General features: G+C 49.6%; 1 protein-coding gene across 1 annotated transcript in view; it reads right to left on the bottom strand.

The window, feature by feature from the left end:
- EXOC6B (exocyst complex component 6B) overlaps positions 1 to 18,828 on the bottom strand; it is a 287,927-nt gene that overhangs the window by 59,881 nt on the left and 209,218 nt on the right. Inside the window, 1 exon segment of the mRNA XM_033060798.1 lies at positions 9,243 to 9,316. Coding sequence (XP_032916689.1) covers positions 9,243 to 9,316 — 74 coding nt within the window.

Here is an 18,828-nt window from a genome sequence, read left to right on the forward strand (position 1 = left end):
CTCCTCCTCATCCCCCAGCCCTGGCTCTCCCTGCTGCCTTCACCCCAATGGGATAAAGGGGAATGTGGGCCCTGAGACCCCCGGAGGTGTCTGCTTTCCTGGCTGCAATTACAGCCAAGGAATCTCAGGAAGGAGATCCCGGCTCCCAGAGCACAGCCTGGGATGGAATTACCTCCAGGGAGGGGGCAGAGGGTGCCCAGGAGGAGCCAGAGGCTCCAGCTGAGTCTTGGAGGAATAAAAGCCGGTGGAAACACGTTCCTGGCCCAGGATGGTCCCTTGGGATGAGGTTCTGCATGGAGTCCCTGGGAGTGGCTCCTTCTTTTGCCATGGAATTCCAGCAGAGCAGGCTGCAGTCACTCCCCAGCCTGGAAGTGTCCAAGGCCAGCTTGGAGCACCCTGGGCTAGTGGAAGGTGTCCCTGGGCACGGCAGGGGGATGGAATGAGAGAGTTTTGAGGTCACTTCCAGCCCAAACCATTCCCTGATCCCGTGGTTGGTGTGGGAAGGTCTCTCCCACCTCACCTCCCCCTGCCCAGGCAGCATCCCGAGGAATCCAACACCCAACCACGAGGTCCCAAACTCTCCAGCTCCTCATTTCCTCCCTTTATTCCCTTTGTCTGAGAGGCTCCCAGTGAGGAGGATTTGATTGTTTGTTTGCTTTTATTGTTCCAGAGGCCCAAGTGTCGACAGGCTCCACAATTCCCAGCGCCCAGAAACCCCGGCAGCGCTCCCCAACGCCCAGAGGTGCTAACAGGACATGTTTGCACTCTGGATTTTTGGGTTTTTTTTCATTCTGGGGAGCATCCAGGCACTTTAAAGTCCTCCCCATCCCTCCTGGATGGAGAGTGATGGCTCTGGAGCCTGAGCAGCCCAAGGGGAGAGGGATCCACGGGGTTTTAGTGGGATTGAACCACGGAAGTGCTGGGTTTAAAGCAACACTGAGACCAGTTTAAACCCACCAAGGCAGGAAAAATCAGAGTTGAGGCTCTAAATCTGCTCTGAGCTCCTGCTTTTGTGTTTCCTGCCCTCTTGCCATCCCTTTTCTGCAGAGCACAGCTTGGATTTCCAGCCCAACCTTCGGAGGATCCCTCCTGTGTGAGGCAGTTAACACTGATTAACAAACAAATAAACCACTCCATGTGCCCTTCTCCAACACTGCTGGGATCTGGCCACTGGGGAAAAAAAAACCAAAATGCCCTGAGCCTGACAAGGAAGAAACAAGAGTGGTTTGGCCAAGCCTCTGGAATGTCCCTCCTGGAGGGATCCCTGCTGGCTCCCCATGCCACAACCCATGGCTGAGCACAGGGGAGAAGCACTGGAGGGAGGGAAAATGGAATTACAGATCATCCCTGATGGGTGGAACAGCGCTGGGAATTCCAGGAGGAGCAGGGCCAGAGGTGGGGACAGCTGGGACAGCAGGGTAATGGGGTGGGGACACCTGGAAGGGACACCTGGGACAGCAGGGTAATGGGGTGGGGACACCTGGAAGGGACACCTGGGACAGCAGGGTAATGGGGAGGAGCCCAGCCTGGACTTCAGGAGATCCCAAAAGAGCTCCCTAAACATCTCCTGCTGCTTCTCAGACATCTCCCAACTGCCCTGGGGCAGATTCCAATCCAGATCCAGCTGGTTTTCCAGTGAAAACCTCAATTTGATGTCTGGGGTCACACATGAGCACCAAGAATCAGGAAATAAAACCAAAAAAGGGCCCCTCACTGAGCATCTGTGGGGATTTTGGTTTCCCTTCATCTTCTCTCTGTTTCTCCACCTCTCCCCAGTGTTTTTGGGGAGCCATGGGGTAGGAGGGATGGAGACACCACTTTGATGGGGAATGGCCCCTTCTCCCAAATTACTGCAACAGGAAAAGGGGAAATGCCTCAGTTGTGCCATGGGAGGTTCAGGTTGGGAATCAGGGAAGATTTCCTCCTGGAAAGGATTGTCCCAGCCCTTTAACTCCATAAATCTGCAACTTCACAGATTTTCAGAGGTGAATCAATTCCAGTTCTGGGTTGAGGACACGAATCCAGGCATTTCTGGAGAGAGAAATCCAATGCACAGGTGGTTTGATACGATGAGTGACCTTGGAGAGGACACCCTGAGGTCCACCAGGAATTCACTGCAGTTTGCTTTGGCTTCCCCAGGCAACCTGGCATTTAGGGAAGCCAGGGAAATTTGGGTTTCTGGAAGTAGAGAGGTGGCACAGAGGACAAAGGTGATAATATTAACATTAATAATCACAATAACAACAACTTCTGGGAAGCTGGTGTGGTTATGGATGCCTAGAGGAGCCTCCATCGCACTCAGGGGTGTCAGGAAACAAAATATCCTTTAATTAGCAGTAATTAGCTGAGCTGGAAGCCAGGCACCTGCCCTTGCTGCACTCCTTTATCTCCTCAGACTCTGCAGGGCTTCGTGTTTGCACAAGAAGCAGCAAAACGGGCACTGCTGGATGGCCCGTGGGCAGCACCTTAATGAAGGTGATTAACAGCCTGGTTAACGAGCCAGGAGATAGCAGCCAGCCAGGGAGCTTGGAGAGCAGCCACGGAGGTAATGAAGAGCCTGCAGATAGGATCTGAGCAGCAAAATCCTGGATTTAAGGGTCATGATCCAAGCAGCCTCTCCTTGCTGGGAAGTGAGGAATTAGGGCTGACACCCAAGCTGGGTGTTCACACCTCCGTTTCCTGAGGGGTTTGCCAGGGAAGGTGCAGGGAATTCTGGAATCCAGCATTTCCCCTGGCACGTTTGGGAGCTGCAGGCAGGGATCCAGAGCTGGAAAAGGGATTTGGGGCAGCAGGGTGGCCAGGACAGTGGGCAGAGGTCACAGAAAAGGTGGTTAAAGAATTAAAGTGTTGTTACAGGAATAAAGGATGCAGGAAAAGGGAGAATGGGAGAGGATCTTGGAGGTGTGCTGATCACAGAGTAAAAAAGATGCAAAGTTCAAATGTTTGTTTTCTTTCCAGGGCAAAACCACCCCCTGAGCACTGAGGGTGAGCACAAACCCAAAAGCACAACCTGGCCTCCCAAAATCACAGAATCCTGGATTGGGTTGGGTTGGGGAGCACGGAGATCATCCAGTTCCAACCTCTGGGATGGGCAGGGACACTCCCACTGTCCCAGGGGATCCAAGCCCCACTGCCCAGCCTGCCCTGGGCCAATTCCAGGGCTCAGATCCCCACTTTTGCCAGAGCCAGAATTCCAAAACCTGTCCCAGCTTTGAGGACGAGGCCAGGTGAGGCAGCGAGGCAGGGCTGGAGCCAAGGAACAATTTGGAGATGAACAACAAGGAGTGCAAAGAGCTGAAAACCCCTGGTGAGTCACCTTTTCATCTCTGCCCTCCTGCAGCCAGTGACTAAGCTGGCAGCAGAGGCAGGGGAAGCTGGAGGCACAAGCAGGGACACGCGGGAGGAGACACCTCGGCGGGGCTCATCCCCTCTCAGGGCTGCATCTCCCATCCAAACCAGCTGGGAAGGATCAGCCAAACCAGTTTGCTGAGCAGGGATGGCTCTGGGCTCACCCAAAGTCTTGTTTGTGCTCTGCTCCCCAAGTGTCTCCTGGGTTTACAGGGCTGGGGAGCCACTTTCAACTGTAAAATACAAAAATTAGCTTTAAAAAAAATAAATAAAAACAAGTCAGAGCTCTCTGCCTGGTGGGAATGAACCTTCAGGGGATCCTGGATGGGGAGGGACTGGCTCCAGTTTGTCACCATGGAAATGGTGACAGAGCTGAGAGATGGCCAGAGCCACCAGTGTCACCCTTCAGCTCAAATTTCCAAGGGTTTTCCTTTGGAAAAAGCCCTGCAGCAGCAAGGCTACACTCATGGGGTGCCCTGAGTGGAGAGAGATGAGCCAAGATCGAGCCCAGGACAGCCCAAGGAGCACCCTGAGCATCCTGTGAGCGCTGCCCTCACCATTCCCTGGCAGTTCCTGACACAGGGACACAACTCCAGCCCTGCCAGAGCCCCTGGAGCAGCCAACAGCCAGGCCAGAGGGGCTGGAAAAACCCTGATTTATTGGGAGATGTTTGCTAAGAAGCCAGGCTGGGTGCCACCATTCCAGTGACCCCACTCCAGGGGAGCAGGAGGTTCCTGAAATCCAGGCACAGAGCCCAGGAATCTGGGATTCTGGAATGGGAGGCTCAGGGATGAGCTCACACTGCAGCTTTGCTCCTCTGGTTGGTTCTTATTTTTAGATAAAAAGGTTCTTTCGCTTTTTAAAAAATTATTTTTAGATACAGAGGTGTAGGATTGAGGGAAATGGGAACACCTGGTGACTGGGTGAGGGTATGGATGCTCCTGGAATCCTGGAAGTGTGCAAGGCCAGGGTGGATTTTGGGGCTTTGGGTGTCCCTGCCCATGGAGGGGTGGAATGGGATGGGATTTAAGGTCTCTTCCCACCCAAACCATTCCAGGATTCCATCACAGAGCAGGGATGGAAGGGAACTGTGTTCCCATTGGGATCATTGTTTTATTTAGAAGTGTCTCTACCAGGGCTAATAAGAGAAAAGGAACACATCAGAGGGATGTTCCCATTCCCAGCTGGCTGGGGGGATCCCACAATAACCACAGCTGGATCCCAAAAAAGGAAAATGCACACAAAGCACTCACAGTGAGTAACAGAGTCAGGGGATGGGATGTGCTGGAAAGGACCTTAAATCCCATCCCATTCCCACCCCATCCATGGCAGGGACAATTCCCACTGTCCCAATGTCCAGCCTGGCCTTGGGCACTGCAGGGATCCAGGGGCAGCCCCAGCAAATCTGGGAATTCCATTCCAGGCAGGAATTCCTTGCCCAGATCCCAGCCCAATCTCCCCTTTCCCAGTGAAGCCATTCCCTGTGTCCTGTCCCTCCAGCCCTTGTCCCCAGTCCCTCTCCAGCTCTCCTGGAGCCCCTGCAGGGACTCTGAGCATTCCCTGGCATTTTCCCTTCTCCAGGGGAACATTCCCAGCTCTCCCAGCCTGGCACCAGAATTCTGGAATGGTTTGGGTTGGAAAAGACCTCAATCCCATCCCATTCCCACCCCATCCATGGCAGGGACACCTCCCACCATCCCAGGTGGATCCAACCTGGCCTTGGACACTCCAGGGATCCAGGGGCAGCCCCAGCAAATCTGGGAATTCCAGCCCAGCCCCTCCCAGCCAGGAATTCCTTCCCAAAATCCCATCTAAGCCTGACCTCCCCTGACCCCACTGCTGGGGTTTGAGGAGCTGATGCTGGAACTCAAACCCACCAGGTCTGCACGAAGCAAAGCAGGAAAACACCGGGGGAGGAGAGTGGGAGCTCCCTGTGCTCATCCCTGGACACTCAGGTGCCTCAGGGCTCTCACCTGCACTCAGGATTTGTAATTCCCTGGACAGAAGGAGAGGCTGGGAGCAGGGAGCTCGAATCACTGAGTGCTTTCCCTCCCTGGAGCCCAGAGTGAAATTCCTCAAGTGCTGGAGACAGATTTTCCTTGGAAGGAGGCCACGAGTGCTGATCTGGCTTCTAGGAGAGATCAGGGAGTGCAGGGACCTCACAGAGCAGCACAGAACCCTCCCCTTGCACCAACTTCCTCACAACAAACCCAAAATTCAAACACTTCCAGCTGCAGGGGAATTGGGAATGCAGCCTTGGGAATGACCTGAGAGCACCCAGGGATCTCCAGGGGTATCTGGAAATTCAGGGCTGTTTGCTGAAGATCCAGAGGAGTTGATTATTTCAAATTTCAGCAAGGTTATTTATGGGACTCAATTTATTTCAGGTTTCCAAAATACAGCACTGAGTGTGCAAGAGCAAGGTTTAAACTGGAAGGGGAAAAAGCAAATATTCCTTCCTTGTAAAACTGAAATATTTGAGTCTCACTCCTCCAGAAGGACCTGAGATGGGAGCTGGTTTCCTTTATGCTTTCATTAAGGGTATTTATGGGTTTAGAATTGTCCCAGAATAGGAAATCAAGCCCCATTTTACATTTCTGCCTGCTCAAAAGAGTGATTTTGATTCTCTGGGCTCGACTCTTCCTCTTTTCCAGACAGGGATGGAATTGCTCCTGATTTCCTTGGGCATGAGGGGAAAATTGGGATTTTGATGTAGTAAACTTGAGCCTGCTGCTCTAACAAGGACAAACTGTGATGCCTTTAAACAGTGACATCTTTTTAGGGTTTATTTCCCCCTACAAGGCTCGGTACCAAGGCACAAACCAAGTCACCACATTTTCCTATCACTTCATATTTCAATAAATTGAGTCACTCCCTTAATCATCCCTCATTACTATGAACATTTTCTCAGATTTACAAATGCTCTGCAGCAGCTCCTACTGAAATATGTTGGGAAGGGAAATCTCTTTAATTTCCCTGCTTTGGTGAATTTTTGGCCAGACATTTTTCCTCCTTCCTTGCCCCATTCCATTTCATTCCATTTAAATGAACATTGTGGTGACATTTCTCAGGATCATGGAATGGTTTGAGTTGGAACCTTAAATCTCATCCCACTCCACGGCAGGGACATCTCCCACTGTCCCAATGTCCAGCCTGGATTTGGAGATCCAGAGATCCAGGGGCAGCCACAGCAAATCTGGGAATTCCAGCCCCAGCATCCCATTTCATCAGCTCTGTTCAAGTTTAATTTCATGGCTTAAAAAAGAAAGAATGCCAAGTCCAAAGAGGAGAATTTCAAGGCAAGTCAAAGAACAATCCAAGACCTTCAGCCACGACCTCTCCCTGCTTCCAGCTGGATCAGCCAGATCCTCACCTGGAACCTCCATCTCCCTTTTCTCCTCGTGTATTCCCAGACTCCTGGGATGGTTTGGGAAGGACAGGGTCTTAAAAATCAGCCAGATCCTCAACTGGAACTTGCATCTTCCCTTTCTCCTCATGTATTCCCAGAACTCTGGGATGGTTTGGAGGGAAGGGATCTCATAGATCACCCAGATCCTCACCTGGAACCTGCATCTCCCTTTTCTCACCATGTATTCCCAGAATCCTGGGATGGTTTGGGAGGGAAGGGGTCTCAAAGATCAGCCAGATCCTCACCTGGAACTTGTGTATTCCCTTTTCTCCTGGTGTATTCCCAGAATCCTGGGATGGTCTGGGAAGGACAGGGTCTTAAAAATCAGCCAGATCCTCACCTGGAATGTGCATCTTCCCTTTTCTCCTCGTGTATTCCCAGAATCCTGGGATGGTATGGGAGGGAAGGGGTCTAAAAAAATCATCCAGATCCTCACCTGGAACTTGTGTATTCCCAGAATCCTGGGATGGTTTGGAGGGAAGGGATCTCAAAGATCACCCAGATCCCCACCTGGAACCTCCATCTCCCTTTTCTCCTTGTGTATTCCCAGACTCCTGGGATGGTTTGGGAGGGAAGGAGTCTAAAATATCATCCAGATCCTCACCTGGAACTTGTGTATTCCCAGAATCCTGGGATGGTTTGGGAAGGACAGGGTCTTAAAAATCAGCCAGATCCTCACCTGGAACCAGCATCTCCCCTTTCTCACCATGTATTCCCAGAACCCTGGGATGGTCTGGGAAGGACAGGGTCTTAAAAATCAGCCAGATCCTCACCTGGAATGTGCATCTTCCCTTTTTCCCTGTGTATTCCCAGACTCCTGGGATGGTTTGGGAAGGACAGGGTCTCATAGATCACCCAGATCCTCACCTGGAACCTCCATCTCCCCTTTCTCACCATGTATTCCCAGACTCCTGGGATGGTTTGGAGGGAAGGGGTCTCACAGATCACCCAGTGCCACCCACTCCCACCATCCCAGGGCTGCTCCAACCCTTGTCCAACCCAGCCTGGAGGTTCTGCTGCTTTTAAATGCAAGAACCAAACTGGGGGAGCACCTCCTGAAGCAAAGACAAAACCTCTGTGTCCAAAGCCACCCATGGGGCAGGGGAGGAAGGACTGAGGAGGCTCCTGCTCCTCTTCCTCCTCACCCAACTGAGTCCCTTGGGCTGCTCATGAACCACACAAACTTCACTGGCTCCACCTCACCATCTCCAGGCATTTCATTCCTCCCACCTTCCCTCCCCAAAATCCCCACATCCACGGCCTGCAGCTTGGAAAAGGCCCAAGGCCTCCACGTTTCCTCACAGTCAATAAAGTGCCAAGCAGCTAATGAAGATAAAAGTGTCAGGGCAGCCTGGTGATAACGCACACCTCTCCACGGAGCTGCCGGGACCCTTCTGCAAACAAATCTGGCAGATCCTGGCGGGAGGAGCGGCGTGCTGATGTTATTAAAGTTAACACAAGTGTCATGGGATGACAGATGGCTCCCTGCACATCAATTGGATTCTGAGGAGGGCTCAAACCCTGGCGGGTTGAAAGCGGCTCCAGAGCAAGGGCAAGATCATCGATACAAGGGATTATGCAGATTTAAGAAATACCCTCGGCACCCGAAAGTTTTCAGAATGCAAACGACGTCAACCCCGCGAACAAGAGGCACTGCATCATGATGGCAGCAGGGACAAAGCCAGGGGGGTTTAACAGACAAAAAAAGATTGTTTTAATAGGAGAGAAGCATCAGTCATTGAGTCTTACTTCATTCAGACTTTCTCTCCGACCCATCCATCTTCGGTGCCAAGAGATGACAGGACCACCTCACTTCTCCCCCGGCTGGCCGTATCAATAATGCCCATTTCTCCCCAAACAAACGGCTCCCCGGAACGGCCCTTTTCCCAAAATTGGCTGCCAAAGCCCCACAAAGGCCTCAGTACCTGCCATGGTCAACTTGGCTGCCACGGGGCCCCCTCCAGAGGTGGCCACCGACGGGTGGAGCCTCGCCCAACCATCTTCCCCAAGAGCCACTTTGTCACTGCTGGCCGGGGGGGGACACGGAGAGGGGACACAGAGAGGGGACACAGGGGAATGCAAATCCCTCCGTGGGCGTTCTCTGGGAACAAAGGTCCCCGAGGCGGGCGGGCTGTGCATCACTGCTCTCTCTGTTCCCAGCACCTGCTCGGCGTCGGCCGCGGAGCCGCCGCGGTCCCTGGTGAGCCAACGGCAGCACAATGGCCCCGCTGGCCAGGGTCAGGCCTGGCTTTCTCCCTCGCCCCTTTCCACCAGCCCTTTTCACCTCCACCACCACCTCCAGGAGCGCTGGGGAAGGAGGTGGCTTCGAGGGACGACAGCAGGAGGAGGAGGAGGAGGGGGGAAATATAGGTCTCTGGCGTAAATCACTGACGCCGTTTCCCCTCCTCTCCCTTCCCTTAAGACCTGATGGTCTTCAGTCACACATCTTAAAAGCAAAACAAAAAACAAAAACACAAAGACTTACTTGTCTCAAGTCGATGAAGGCCAACTGCAGCGTGTCCCCTTGGAACCCAGGCACTGGGCCGGATCTGGCAAACTCTGTGGGAAAGAAAAGAGGATAAAAAGCGCCTTTAACTAACCATGGACAGGGAGATTGGCAGACGGATGACAGGGAAGACAAGAGAGGCTGGGGGAGAGGAGGACCGCGCTTCTAAGGAGTCATGTCTCCCTCCCTTCAGCGTCTTTGTTCGCCCTTCAAAATTCGTGTCATCAAAACACCATTAATTCCACCGTCCTGACAGCAAGGAAACTGTACTAATTCGACCTGAAATTTATTCCCATGAGCCGCACTGGGCTCCAGAGTATTTGTTTTGTGAACGGACAAACAACTCGCCCAGAAGAAAGGGGGGGATGGGGGTGGAAAAGTTTTTCCTCTCGACACAATAAAATCTTCAGCTGTGAAACTCTTTTCAGTTCCGAAAGCTATTTATATTTTAGGGCGCTGAAGGAATTTTCTAATTTCACGCCTGTCACCAGGCTCCACGAGCATTCATCAAAAAAATATGCCCGGCCGCGCCATTAATTATCAGGCAGCAGATTATTTGCATGATCTGGTGATGGCGCCTCTTGGTCAGCCCCAACGCGGCCGTTGGGTGGCATTTTTATTTCTGGTGGATGAAGACATCTGACAACTGAATAACGTTGGCTCCTAAAGCGAAGAGAATATTTCCAAGGCCACATTTATCTCCTTCCAGGCTAATCTGGCCAAAAATTCCATACTTTGGTCGCTCATTTTTTCTCCTAATCCATTCTTTAAACCAAAAAAAACCGCTGAGGGGGCTTGAATGGATCCATGTTAGAGGACCTTGGTCCTTCCATGGCATTCAGCAGCTTTTCCTTGGGAATGCTCACGGAGCCGACGCCTGCACGCATCCGAGGGCGTCTTTTTGAGGTTGGTTCTGCCCAACTTCACTTCATTTTCACCCTCAGCAGTTACAGCTTCATCTCTGTGCTACTCTGGGATCTGGTTTGTGAGGCCACAACTCAATGCTGTGTGGCTCCTGCAGGCACTGGAGGAATTAAATGTTCCCTTGGGATGAAGCCAGGTGTGATGGCAAAAAGGGAGAAAGGAGGGGAGTACACCCCAAGTGGAGATTTCTTAGTTAATGGCCCATTGTAGCCCATTGATCCTGGTTTTTGCCCTACAGGAACCCTCCAACAGCTCCTAAAGCCCTGCAGAGATGAGGATTGGGGATGGCTGGGCCATGTGGAAGGAGGATTTTGCCTTCTGTCCCCAGGACTGATCAGAGGTGCCAATGCACAAAGCCATTCCATGCCAGGTGTTCCCCACCTCGAACACTCATCCTCCCAAAAGTTTTCCTGTTTCCAAGCCAAGGCCACAAAATCAGGAGCATAAATCATCACCCTCCCGTTTCCAAAGCTCTCCTAGAGCAGCCCAATCACAGAGCAGCCCCTTGGCTCTAACAGGAGGAGATTAATGAGTGGAACACCAGGATTCAGCCCTGTCCCTCATTTCGGGGTTATTAATCAGCTCCCTTGCTCCACCTTCCATTAAAACCTTGGGATGGAGAACATCCTTCAAGCCAGACACAGGCACCTCCAGGGGCACAGGGGACCCTTCCCAGACTCTGCTTTTTAATAGTCTCAGATGCCAGAAGAGGTTTGAGATTGAAACCATCGCTCATCTTTGCAGCGATCACTCAAGTGACAACGGCTGCAGGACAAGAGCAAACACGGCTGGGAAATCATCGCTTTCCTCTGAAGCTATGACTCAAAATGAGAAATAAAATAATAAAAAAAGAGAAATTATGGATGTGACTGCTCATATTTTGATTTTGGATAGGAAAAGCACAAACCAAAGCGAGCAGGAGCCATCCATGGTTGTGCCTTTGGGGCTCTGCACAGGATGGGACTGGACTGGGATGAACAGGAGGAAGTTCTTTCCTCTTCCCTGGGAGGGTGTGAGGTCCTGGTACAGGTTCCCAGAGGAGCTGTGGCTGCCCCTGGATCCCTGGAAGTGTCCCAGGCCAGGTTGGACACTGGGATTTGGAGCACTCTGGGACAGGGAAGGTGTCCCTGAACATGACATTGGGATTTTTAGGGTCCCTTCCCACCCAAACCATTCCATGATTCCTTGAGATCAGAGCTCCTCAGCTCCAGCCAATCCCACTGACCAACCCCGCAGAATTCCGGGTGCAAAGAGCCCAAAGTGACTTCACATGTGTGCCTCAGAAACTGTTTTAATTAATCCTAACTGCGAAAGCATTTTAATGTAGGTTTGCTGTAAAATTTGACTGCAGCCTGCCCGAGCCAGCAGGGAGGGAGGATCAACCCAAACCCTCTGACTCTGATCTGCAAGGGATAAATCATCTTTACACAGCCCCTCTACACCCCACTGTCCCATCTGGAACAATTCTCCCGAAAGCCACATCAATCCTAACACACCCCACTTGGGAAAAGCACAGTACCTGAGAAACTAAGGATGTTTAGGAGTGAGAAATGGTGCTTGAGCACCTTCTCAAGAGTGAAACTCCCCTGGGTGGCTCAGGAGATGTCCCTGGGTTGAGGAACCCAACCATGAAGTGCTGCTCTCCCAGGATGGGGTCCTGATTACAGCTGGAGAAATCCTGGAAGAGAAACCCTGGAAGGACTGCGAGGAAAGCGGGTTTCTATTTTGGATCAAGGGCCCCGCAGCTGTTCAGCATCTATTTAGGAGCACACAGGGAGTTGGGAAATTTCGGATCCTCCCCAAAGCATGAACTTCAAATCCTCATGAGAAAATGCCTGTGACTGTTCTCACAAGGCTGGGGAATTTATCACCGCTGTCAGCTGCTTGTGAGCAACCCAAGACAGATTTCATCTCAAGGCAGATTTCATCCCAAAGCAGCTTTTATCCCAAGACAGACTTCATCCCAAAAGAGATTTCATCCCAAGAGAGATTTCATCCCAAGACAGACTTCATTACACCAAAAGAGATTTCATCCCAAGACAAACTTCATCCCAAGACAAATTTCATCCTAAAAAAGATTTTATCTCAAGACAGCCTTTATCCCAAAAGAGACTTCATCCCTTGACAGACTTTATCCCAAAAGAGATTTAATCCCATGACAGATTTCATCCCAAAACAGACTTCATCCCAAAAGAGATTTCATCCCAAGACAGATTTCATCCCAAGACAGACTTTATCCCAGAAGAGATTTCATCCCAAGACAAACTTAATTCCAAAAGAGACTTCATCCCATGACAGATTTCATCCCAAGACAGACTTTATATCCCAAAAAAGATTTCATCCAAAGAGAGATTTCATCCCAAAACAGACTTAATCCCAAGAGAGATTTCATCCCAAGACAGACTTTATCCCAAAAGAGATTTCATCCCATGACAGATTTCATCCCAAGATAAATTTTATCTTAAAAAAGATTTTATCCCAAGACAGACTTCATCCCAAAAGAGATTTCATCCCAAGACAGACTTTATCCCAGAAGAGATTTCATCCCAAGAGAGATTTCATCCCAAGACAGACTTTGTATCCCAAAAAAGATTTTATCCCAAGATAGACTTCATCCCAAAAGAGATTTCATCCCATGACAGACTTTATCCCAAAAGAGACTTCATCCCAAGACAGACTTTATCCCAAAAAAGATTTCATCCCAAGTGAGATTTCATCCCAAGACCCAGCTGCTCCTTAGCAGCTCACCTTTGGCTGTCTCTGCCCATTGTCTCTTCCCATGGTTCCCTGCCCATGGATGGCTTTTAAGGCCTTTTCCATCCCAAACTGGATGGCTTTTAAGGTCTTTTCCATCCCAAACCAATCAGTGATTCCTCAGGAACCCACTGGAGGAAGGCTGGGAGAGTTATGGGGTGACACTTCAAAACTTAGGATGGTCACACATTGATCCAACCCTGGTTTAAGCTGCAATTTTCATCAAAATGCTGAATTAACAATGCTCTGGAACCTTCCAGAGAAAGGTGATCCTGCCCATGGCTGGAATGAGATCATCTTTAGGGTCCCTTCCATCCCAAATTTTACAATTCTGGGATTCTATGACTGACATCCAAAAAGGGAAGTGGCATCCGAGCTGATACTCTCTGTGTTCCACAAAAAAATATATAGGAGGTGATATTTGTGCTCCAGAAGAAATTATGTAGGACCTGATATTCTTTGTGCTCCAGAAGAAATTATGTAGGAGCTGATATTTTTGTGTTCAAGGAGAAATAATGTAGGAGCTGAGAGTGTTTGTGTCCAAGGAGAAATTATGTAGGAGCTGATATTCTTTGTGTCCAAGGAAAAATAATGTAGGAGCTGATATTCTTTGTGTCCAAGAAGAAATGGTAGAAATGATAGAAGAGCTGATATTTGTGCTCCAAAAGAAAAGGTATAGGAGCTGATATTTTTTTGTGTTCCAGAAGAAATTATGTAATACCTGATATTTTTTGCGTTCCAGAAGAAATTATGTAGGACCTGATATTTTTTGTTTTCCAGAAGAAATGGTATGGGAGCTGATATTCTTTGTGTTCCAGAAGAAATAATGTAGGACCTGATATTTTTGTGTCCAAGGAGAAATAATGCAGGACCTGATATTCTTTGTGCTCCAGAAGAAAAGGTATAGGAGCTGATATTTTTTTGTGTTCCAGAAGAAATAACATAGGACCTGATATTTTTTGTGTCCAAGGAGAAATAATGCAGGACCTGATATTTTTTTGTTTTCCAGAAGAAATTGTACAGGAACTGATACGATATTTTTTGTGTGCAAGGAGGAATGAAGTAGGAGCTGATATTTTTCATATCCCAGAAGAAAGGAGAGCAGGAATTCGGCCCAGACGCTCGGAGAAGCTGCAGGAGCCCCGGGCTGCAGGAATGAATGCAATGCTTCCCCTGGGCTGCAGCAGAAGGAGCCGCACCTCCTGCAATCGCAGGTCACACTTTACATACCAATGCCACCAGCTCATTCTGAGGGAGGAATGAACAAAGTCTCGGAGCAAAAAGGGAGAAACAAAGAGCAGAGCGGAGCTTTAGAGGTTCTTGGGTTTAATCTCTTCAAGCAGATTTCAGGATAATTTTTTGGAACAGCCGAGCGCGGCGTTGGCCCCAGCACTGTCGGCTCCGTTTGTTGTGCCCTCTTCACGCCCAAGGCAAGTGGCAAACAGAGCAAGCAAACCTACAGAGCAGCCCCTTGAGCAGAAAATCACCGCAGAATAGAGCAGATCAGTATGCAGCCGTTTGTACAAAGCATTTAGCCAGGCTAAAGGTTTGAGGGGTTTGTGTTCAGGCCAAAAAAGTAATGTCTTTGCAAGGTCTACAGGCTTGGGCCACCCAGGGCAGGTCACAGGGGGACTCCAACCTCTCTTCCAAAACATTTCACTGATGAAAGAATCAAGGAACAGGAACCGTTAAGCCCTTTACAATGCACAAAGAATAAAGAGTTCAAAGGCACGGCAGAAAAGAGACATCCACTGTAAATTAATTAATTACAGCCCACGGGGGGATGGCTCCGGGTGCCGCCGGCGCGGCTGCGCACGCGGGGACGGGGCCTTGCACGGATTGAGCAGCAAGGACGGACCCAGCCCGCGACTTCATCCCTCAAAAACATCACCTGGGGGCAAGATTCCCTCTGAGGTACACGGGATTCCTGATGGCACCGCCGGGATGGAGGCTGGAGCAGCTCCCAGCGAACGGAACGCGGACGGATCTGCTCGTGGCCATGGATGGGATCTGGGGAATGGAGCATCCCAGGATTCCTCCAGGAAGGATGGAGATCTTCAAGTCATCCTCCTTGGAAAAAGCCTTGGAAAAGCCAAGTGATAGATCCCAGAAAAGCCAAGTGATGGGATAAAGCTTTGGATAAAGCCTTGGAATGCTGTCCTAGAAAAGCCAAGTGATAAATCCTAGAAAAGCCAAGTGATGGGATAAAGCCTTGGATAAAACCTTGGAATGCCATCCCAGAAAAGCCAAAGTGATGGGATAAAGCCTTGGATAAAACCTTGGATAAAACCTTGGAAGGCCATCCTAGAAAAGCCAAAGTGATGGGATAAAGCCTTGGATAAAACCTTGGAAGGCCATCCCAGAAAAGCCAAAGTGATGGGATAAAGCCTTTGATAAAACCTTGGATAAAACCTTGGAAGGCCATCTTAGAAAAGCCAAGTGATGGGAGCTCCTTGGATAAAGCCTTGGAAAAGCCAAGTGATAAATCCTAGAAAAGCCAAAGTGATGGGATAAAGCCTTGGAAAGTTGTCCTAGAAAAGCCAAGTGCTGGGAGAAAGCCTTGGATAAAACCTTGGATAGAACCTTGGATAAAACCTTGGATAAAGCCTTGGATAAAGCCTTGGATAAAGCCTTGGAAGGCCATCCCAGAAAAGCCAAAGTGATGGGAGCTTCATGGATAAAGCCTTGGAAAAGCCAAGTGATAAATCCTAGAAAAGCCAAAGTGATGGGATAAAGCCTTGGAAAGTTGTCCTAGAAAAGCCAAGTGATGGGATAAAGCCTTGGATAAAGCCTTGGAAGGCCATCCCAGAAAGGCCAAGTGATGGGGATTCCTTGGATAAAGCTTTTGGAAAAGCCAACTGATGGGATAAAGCTTTGGATAAAGTCTTGGAATACTGTCCTAGAAAAGCCAAGTGATAAATCCTAGAAAAGCCAAAGTGATGGGATAAAGCCTTGGAAAGTTGTCCTAGAAAAGCCAGGTGATGGGATAAAGCCTTGGATAAAGCCTTGAATAAAACCTTGGATAAAGTATTGGATAAAGCCTTGGATAAAGCCTGGGAAGGCCATCCCAGAAAAGCCAAGTGATGGGATAAAGCCTTGGATAAAGCTTTGGATAAACCTTGGATAAAGCCTTGGAAGGCCATTCCAGAAACGCCAAAGTGATGGGATAAAGCATTGGATAAAGTCTTGGATAAAGCCTTGGATAAAGCATTGGATAAAGCCTTGGAAGGCCATCCCAGAAAAGCCAAGTGATGGGATAAAGCCTTGGATAAAACCTTGGATAAAGCCTTGGATAAAGCCTTAGAAGGCCATCCCAGAAAAGCCAAAGTGATGGGATACAGCCTTGGATAAAGCCTTGGGCAAAGCCTTGGGTAAAGCCTTGGATAAAGCCTGGGAAGGCCATCTCAGAAAAGCCAAGTGATGGGATCTCCTGTTCCATACCCACAGGAACAAAGTGACCCCTGAGGACACCGAGGCTGAGGAACAAACCCATGCACGGGCTCTGGAGAAGCTCACAGGTGGGAAAAAAGGGAGAAATTTCCCAGAATCGAGGCAAGAGGAACAGAGGGAAGATCCCAATTCCCACACTGAGCTTCTCCCTCTCCCAGTTTCCACCCTGAGCTTCTCCTTCTCCCCACACTCCCACACAGCCCTGAAGCTGTTCCCCATTACAGCTCCCAAAGCTCCTTCCCATCTGGGCAATTTCAGAGAGATGTGGGAGAGGGAGGAGTCAACCAAAACACTCTGAACTGGGCTGGATTAAAGGAAAGCTCCTCTCCCTCACCATCAATCGCTCCTCTGATGGAACAAAGATGGGCCTGGAGAAAGGAGGGGTCCCAGCCATGGGACATGGGCAGGGCTGAGGACACCCCCAGCCCCAGGGAGGGACTCCTCAGGGGTTGACCACGAGATGTTTTCAAGCTGGAGAAAAGGAATCTCTTCAGAAGGATGTTGGAGATGTGTGTAAAGAAGTTTGGAACAGAATCCACAGCACTGGATTGAAGTTGGGTCAAGGATCTCCCCAGCTGATCCCAGGTGTGTGTCCTGGCAGGTGTGAGGCTCTCAGGTCACTCAGCACCAACACAGCAAATGTGAACTGTGCCCATCCCACCACAGCTCCAGAGGCTCTGGAATTTCCATCCCCTGGCCAGGCTGGGGATCCAACTTGGCCTTCCAGGGATCCAGGGGCAGCCACAGCTGCTCTGGGCACCAGGGCCAGGGTCTGCCCACTCTGCCAGGGAACAATTCCTGCCCAAAATCCCAACCAGCCCTGCCCACCCTGCCAGGGAACAATTCCTGCCCAAAATCCCATCCAGCCCTGCCCTCTGGCACTGGGAGCCATTCCCTGTGTCCTGTTTTTCCCTGGGATCAGATCCCAAATCCCCTCCTGGCAGGGAGTTGTGCAGAGCCACAAGGGCCCCCTGAGCCTCCTTTTCTCCAGGCTGAGCCCTCCCAGCTCCCTCAGGAATTCTCCAGCCCCTTCCCAGCTCCCTCAGGAATTCTCCAGCCCCTTCCCAGCTCCCTCAGGAATTCTCCAGCCCAAACCTGACCCCAGGATTTGAGGCACATTAAAAGATCATCACTTCTGGGGTGGATATTCCATTCCTCTCCTGATCTGTTCTGCTTAAACCTTCCCATCTCTCTGCTGCAATATTCCCATTTTTTCCTCCCCAAAAATCCAGGTTTCTCCTGGTGCACTGCAGCAGGACAGACACCACTCAGGGATATCCAAACTCCCAATAAACCCTGGTGGATCACAGGTTGGAAAACACCTGGGAGTCCTCTGGATTGTGCCAAGGATGGCTCCAGCATCATGGACAAACTTCCCCCAAATCCCAGGATTTCCATGGACCAACTTCCCCCAAATCCCAGGATTTCCATGGACCAACTTCCCCCAAATCCCAGGATTTCCATGGACAAACCCCAGGATTTCCATGGACCAACTTCCCCCAAATCCCAGGATTTCCATGGAGGGAATTCCCAGAAGCCAGGAGAATGAGGTGGGGAATGTGGGCACATTTTGGGATTGAGAATTTGGGATGGAGAATTCCTCAAACCAGCAGAGATATCTGGGTGTGTGTGCCTGGCTGATCCCCAGGAGAGGGGCTGACCAAAAAAAGGGGATTTCATGGAATCTGAAATACAGATTTTTAGGGCGTTTTCCATTTCCCATAAAGCAGCAGCGAAAAGCCTTTGGAGATGATGGAATTGCTCGTTTTATGAGGAATTTATGAGTAAAAACCCCTCAGCCACTGCTGGAAGCCGTTATGGAGATGGGAAACACTTCCCATCTTTGGGATTTTTCAGCTGCCACCTCCAAATCTGGGTTGGTTCGTTTGATTTCCACGACATCTGAGGTAGAGGGGAGATGAAAAACCCACGTATTTCTCAAATTATCTATTTTTATATGGATTTATCTCTTCAAAAAGAGCAGAGCAGGGCATGTAGGAATTCAAAAATCCCATTGCACTGTTAAATTTTGGATTGTGAATGTGTTGTGGGAGACAAGAAACCCTCTGAGAAAAAAATGCCTTTCCTGAAAAAAGCAAAAATCTTTGGATTTTTTTTTCCCCTCTCCAGTTTTGGGTTTTTTTTAATTTTTTTAACCCAGAAGCCTAAACCTCTACATTTTTCACCATTTCTGATATCAATTGTGTTTATAAACAGATTTCCTTCTGACTTCATATCTGCTTCTAATATGAAGAAAATTATCATCACCACCTTCAAACTATACCTAATTTTAAGATTTAAATATTTCACCTTGATTTAAATATTTAAATAATTTTAATTAAAATTTAAATAATCTCCTTAATTCACCTCACCTCTCCTTTAACCAGATTATTTCTTCAGCATTTGCAAATAAAACCTTGATAAGCTGAGTTGTAAA

This window comes from Catharus ustulatus, chromosome 5 (genome assembly GCF_009819885.2).
Source record: "Catharus ustulatus isolate bCatUst1 chromosome 5, bCatUst1.pri.v2, whole genome shotgun sequence".
In the NCBI taxonomy this organism is placed as follows: Eukaryota; Metazoa; Chordata; class Aves; order Passeriformes; family Turdidae; genus Catharus; species Catharus ustulatus.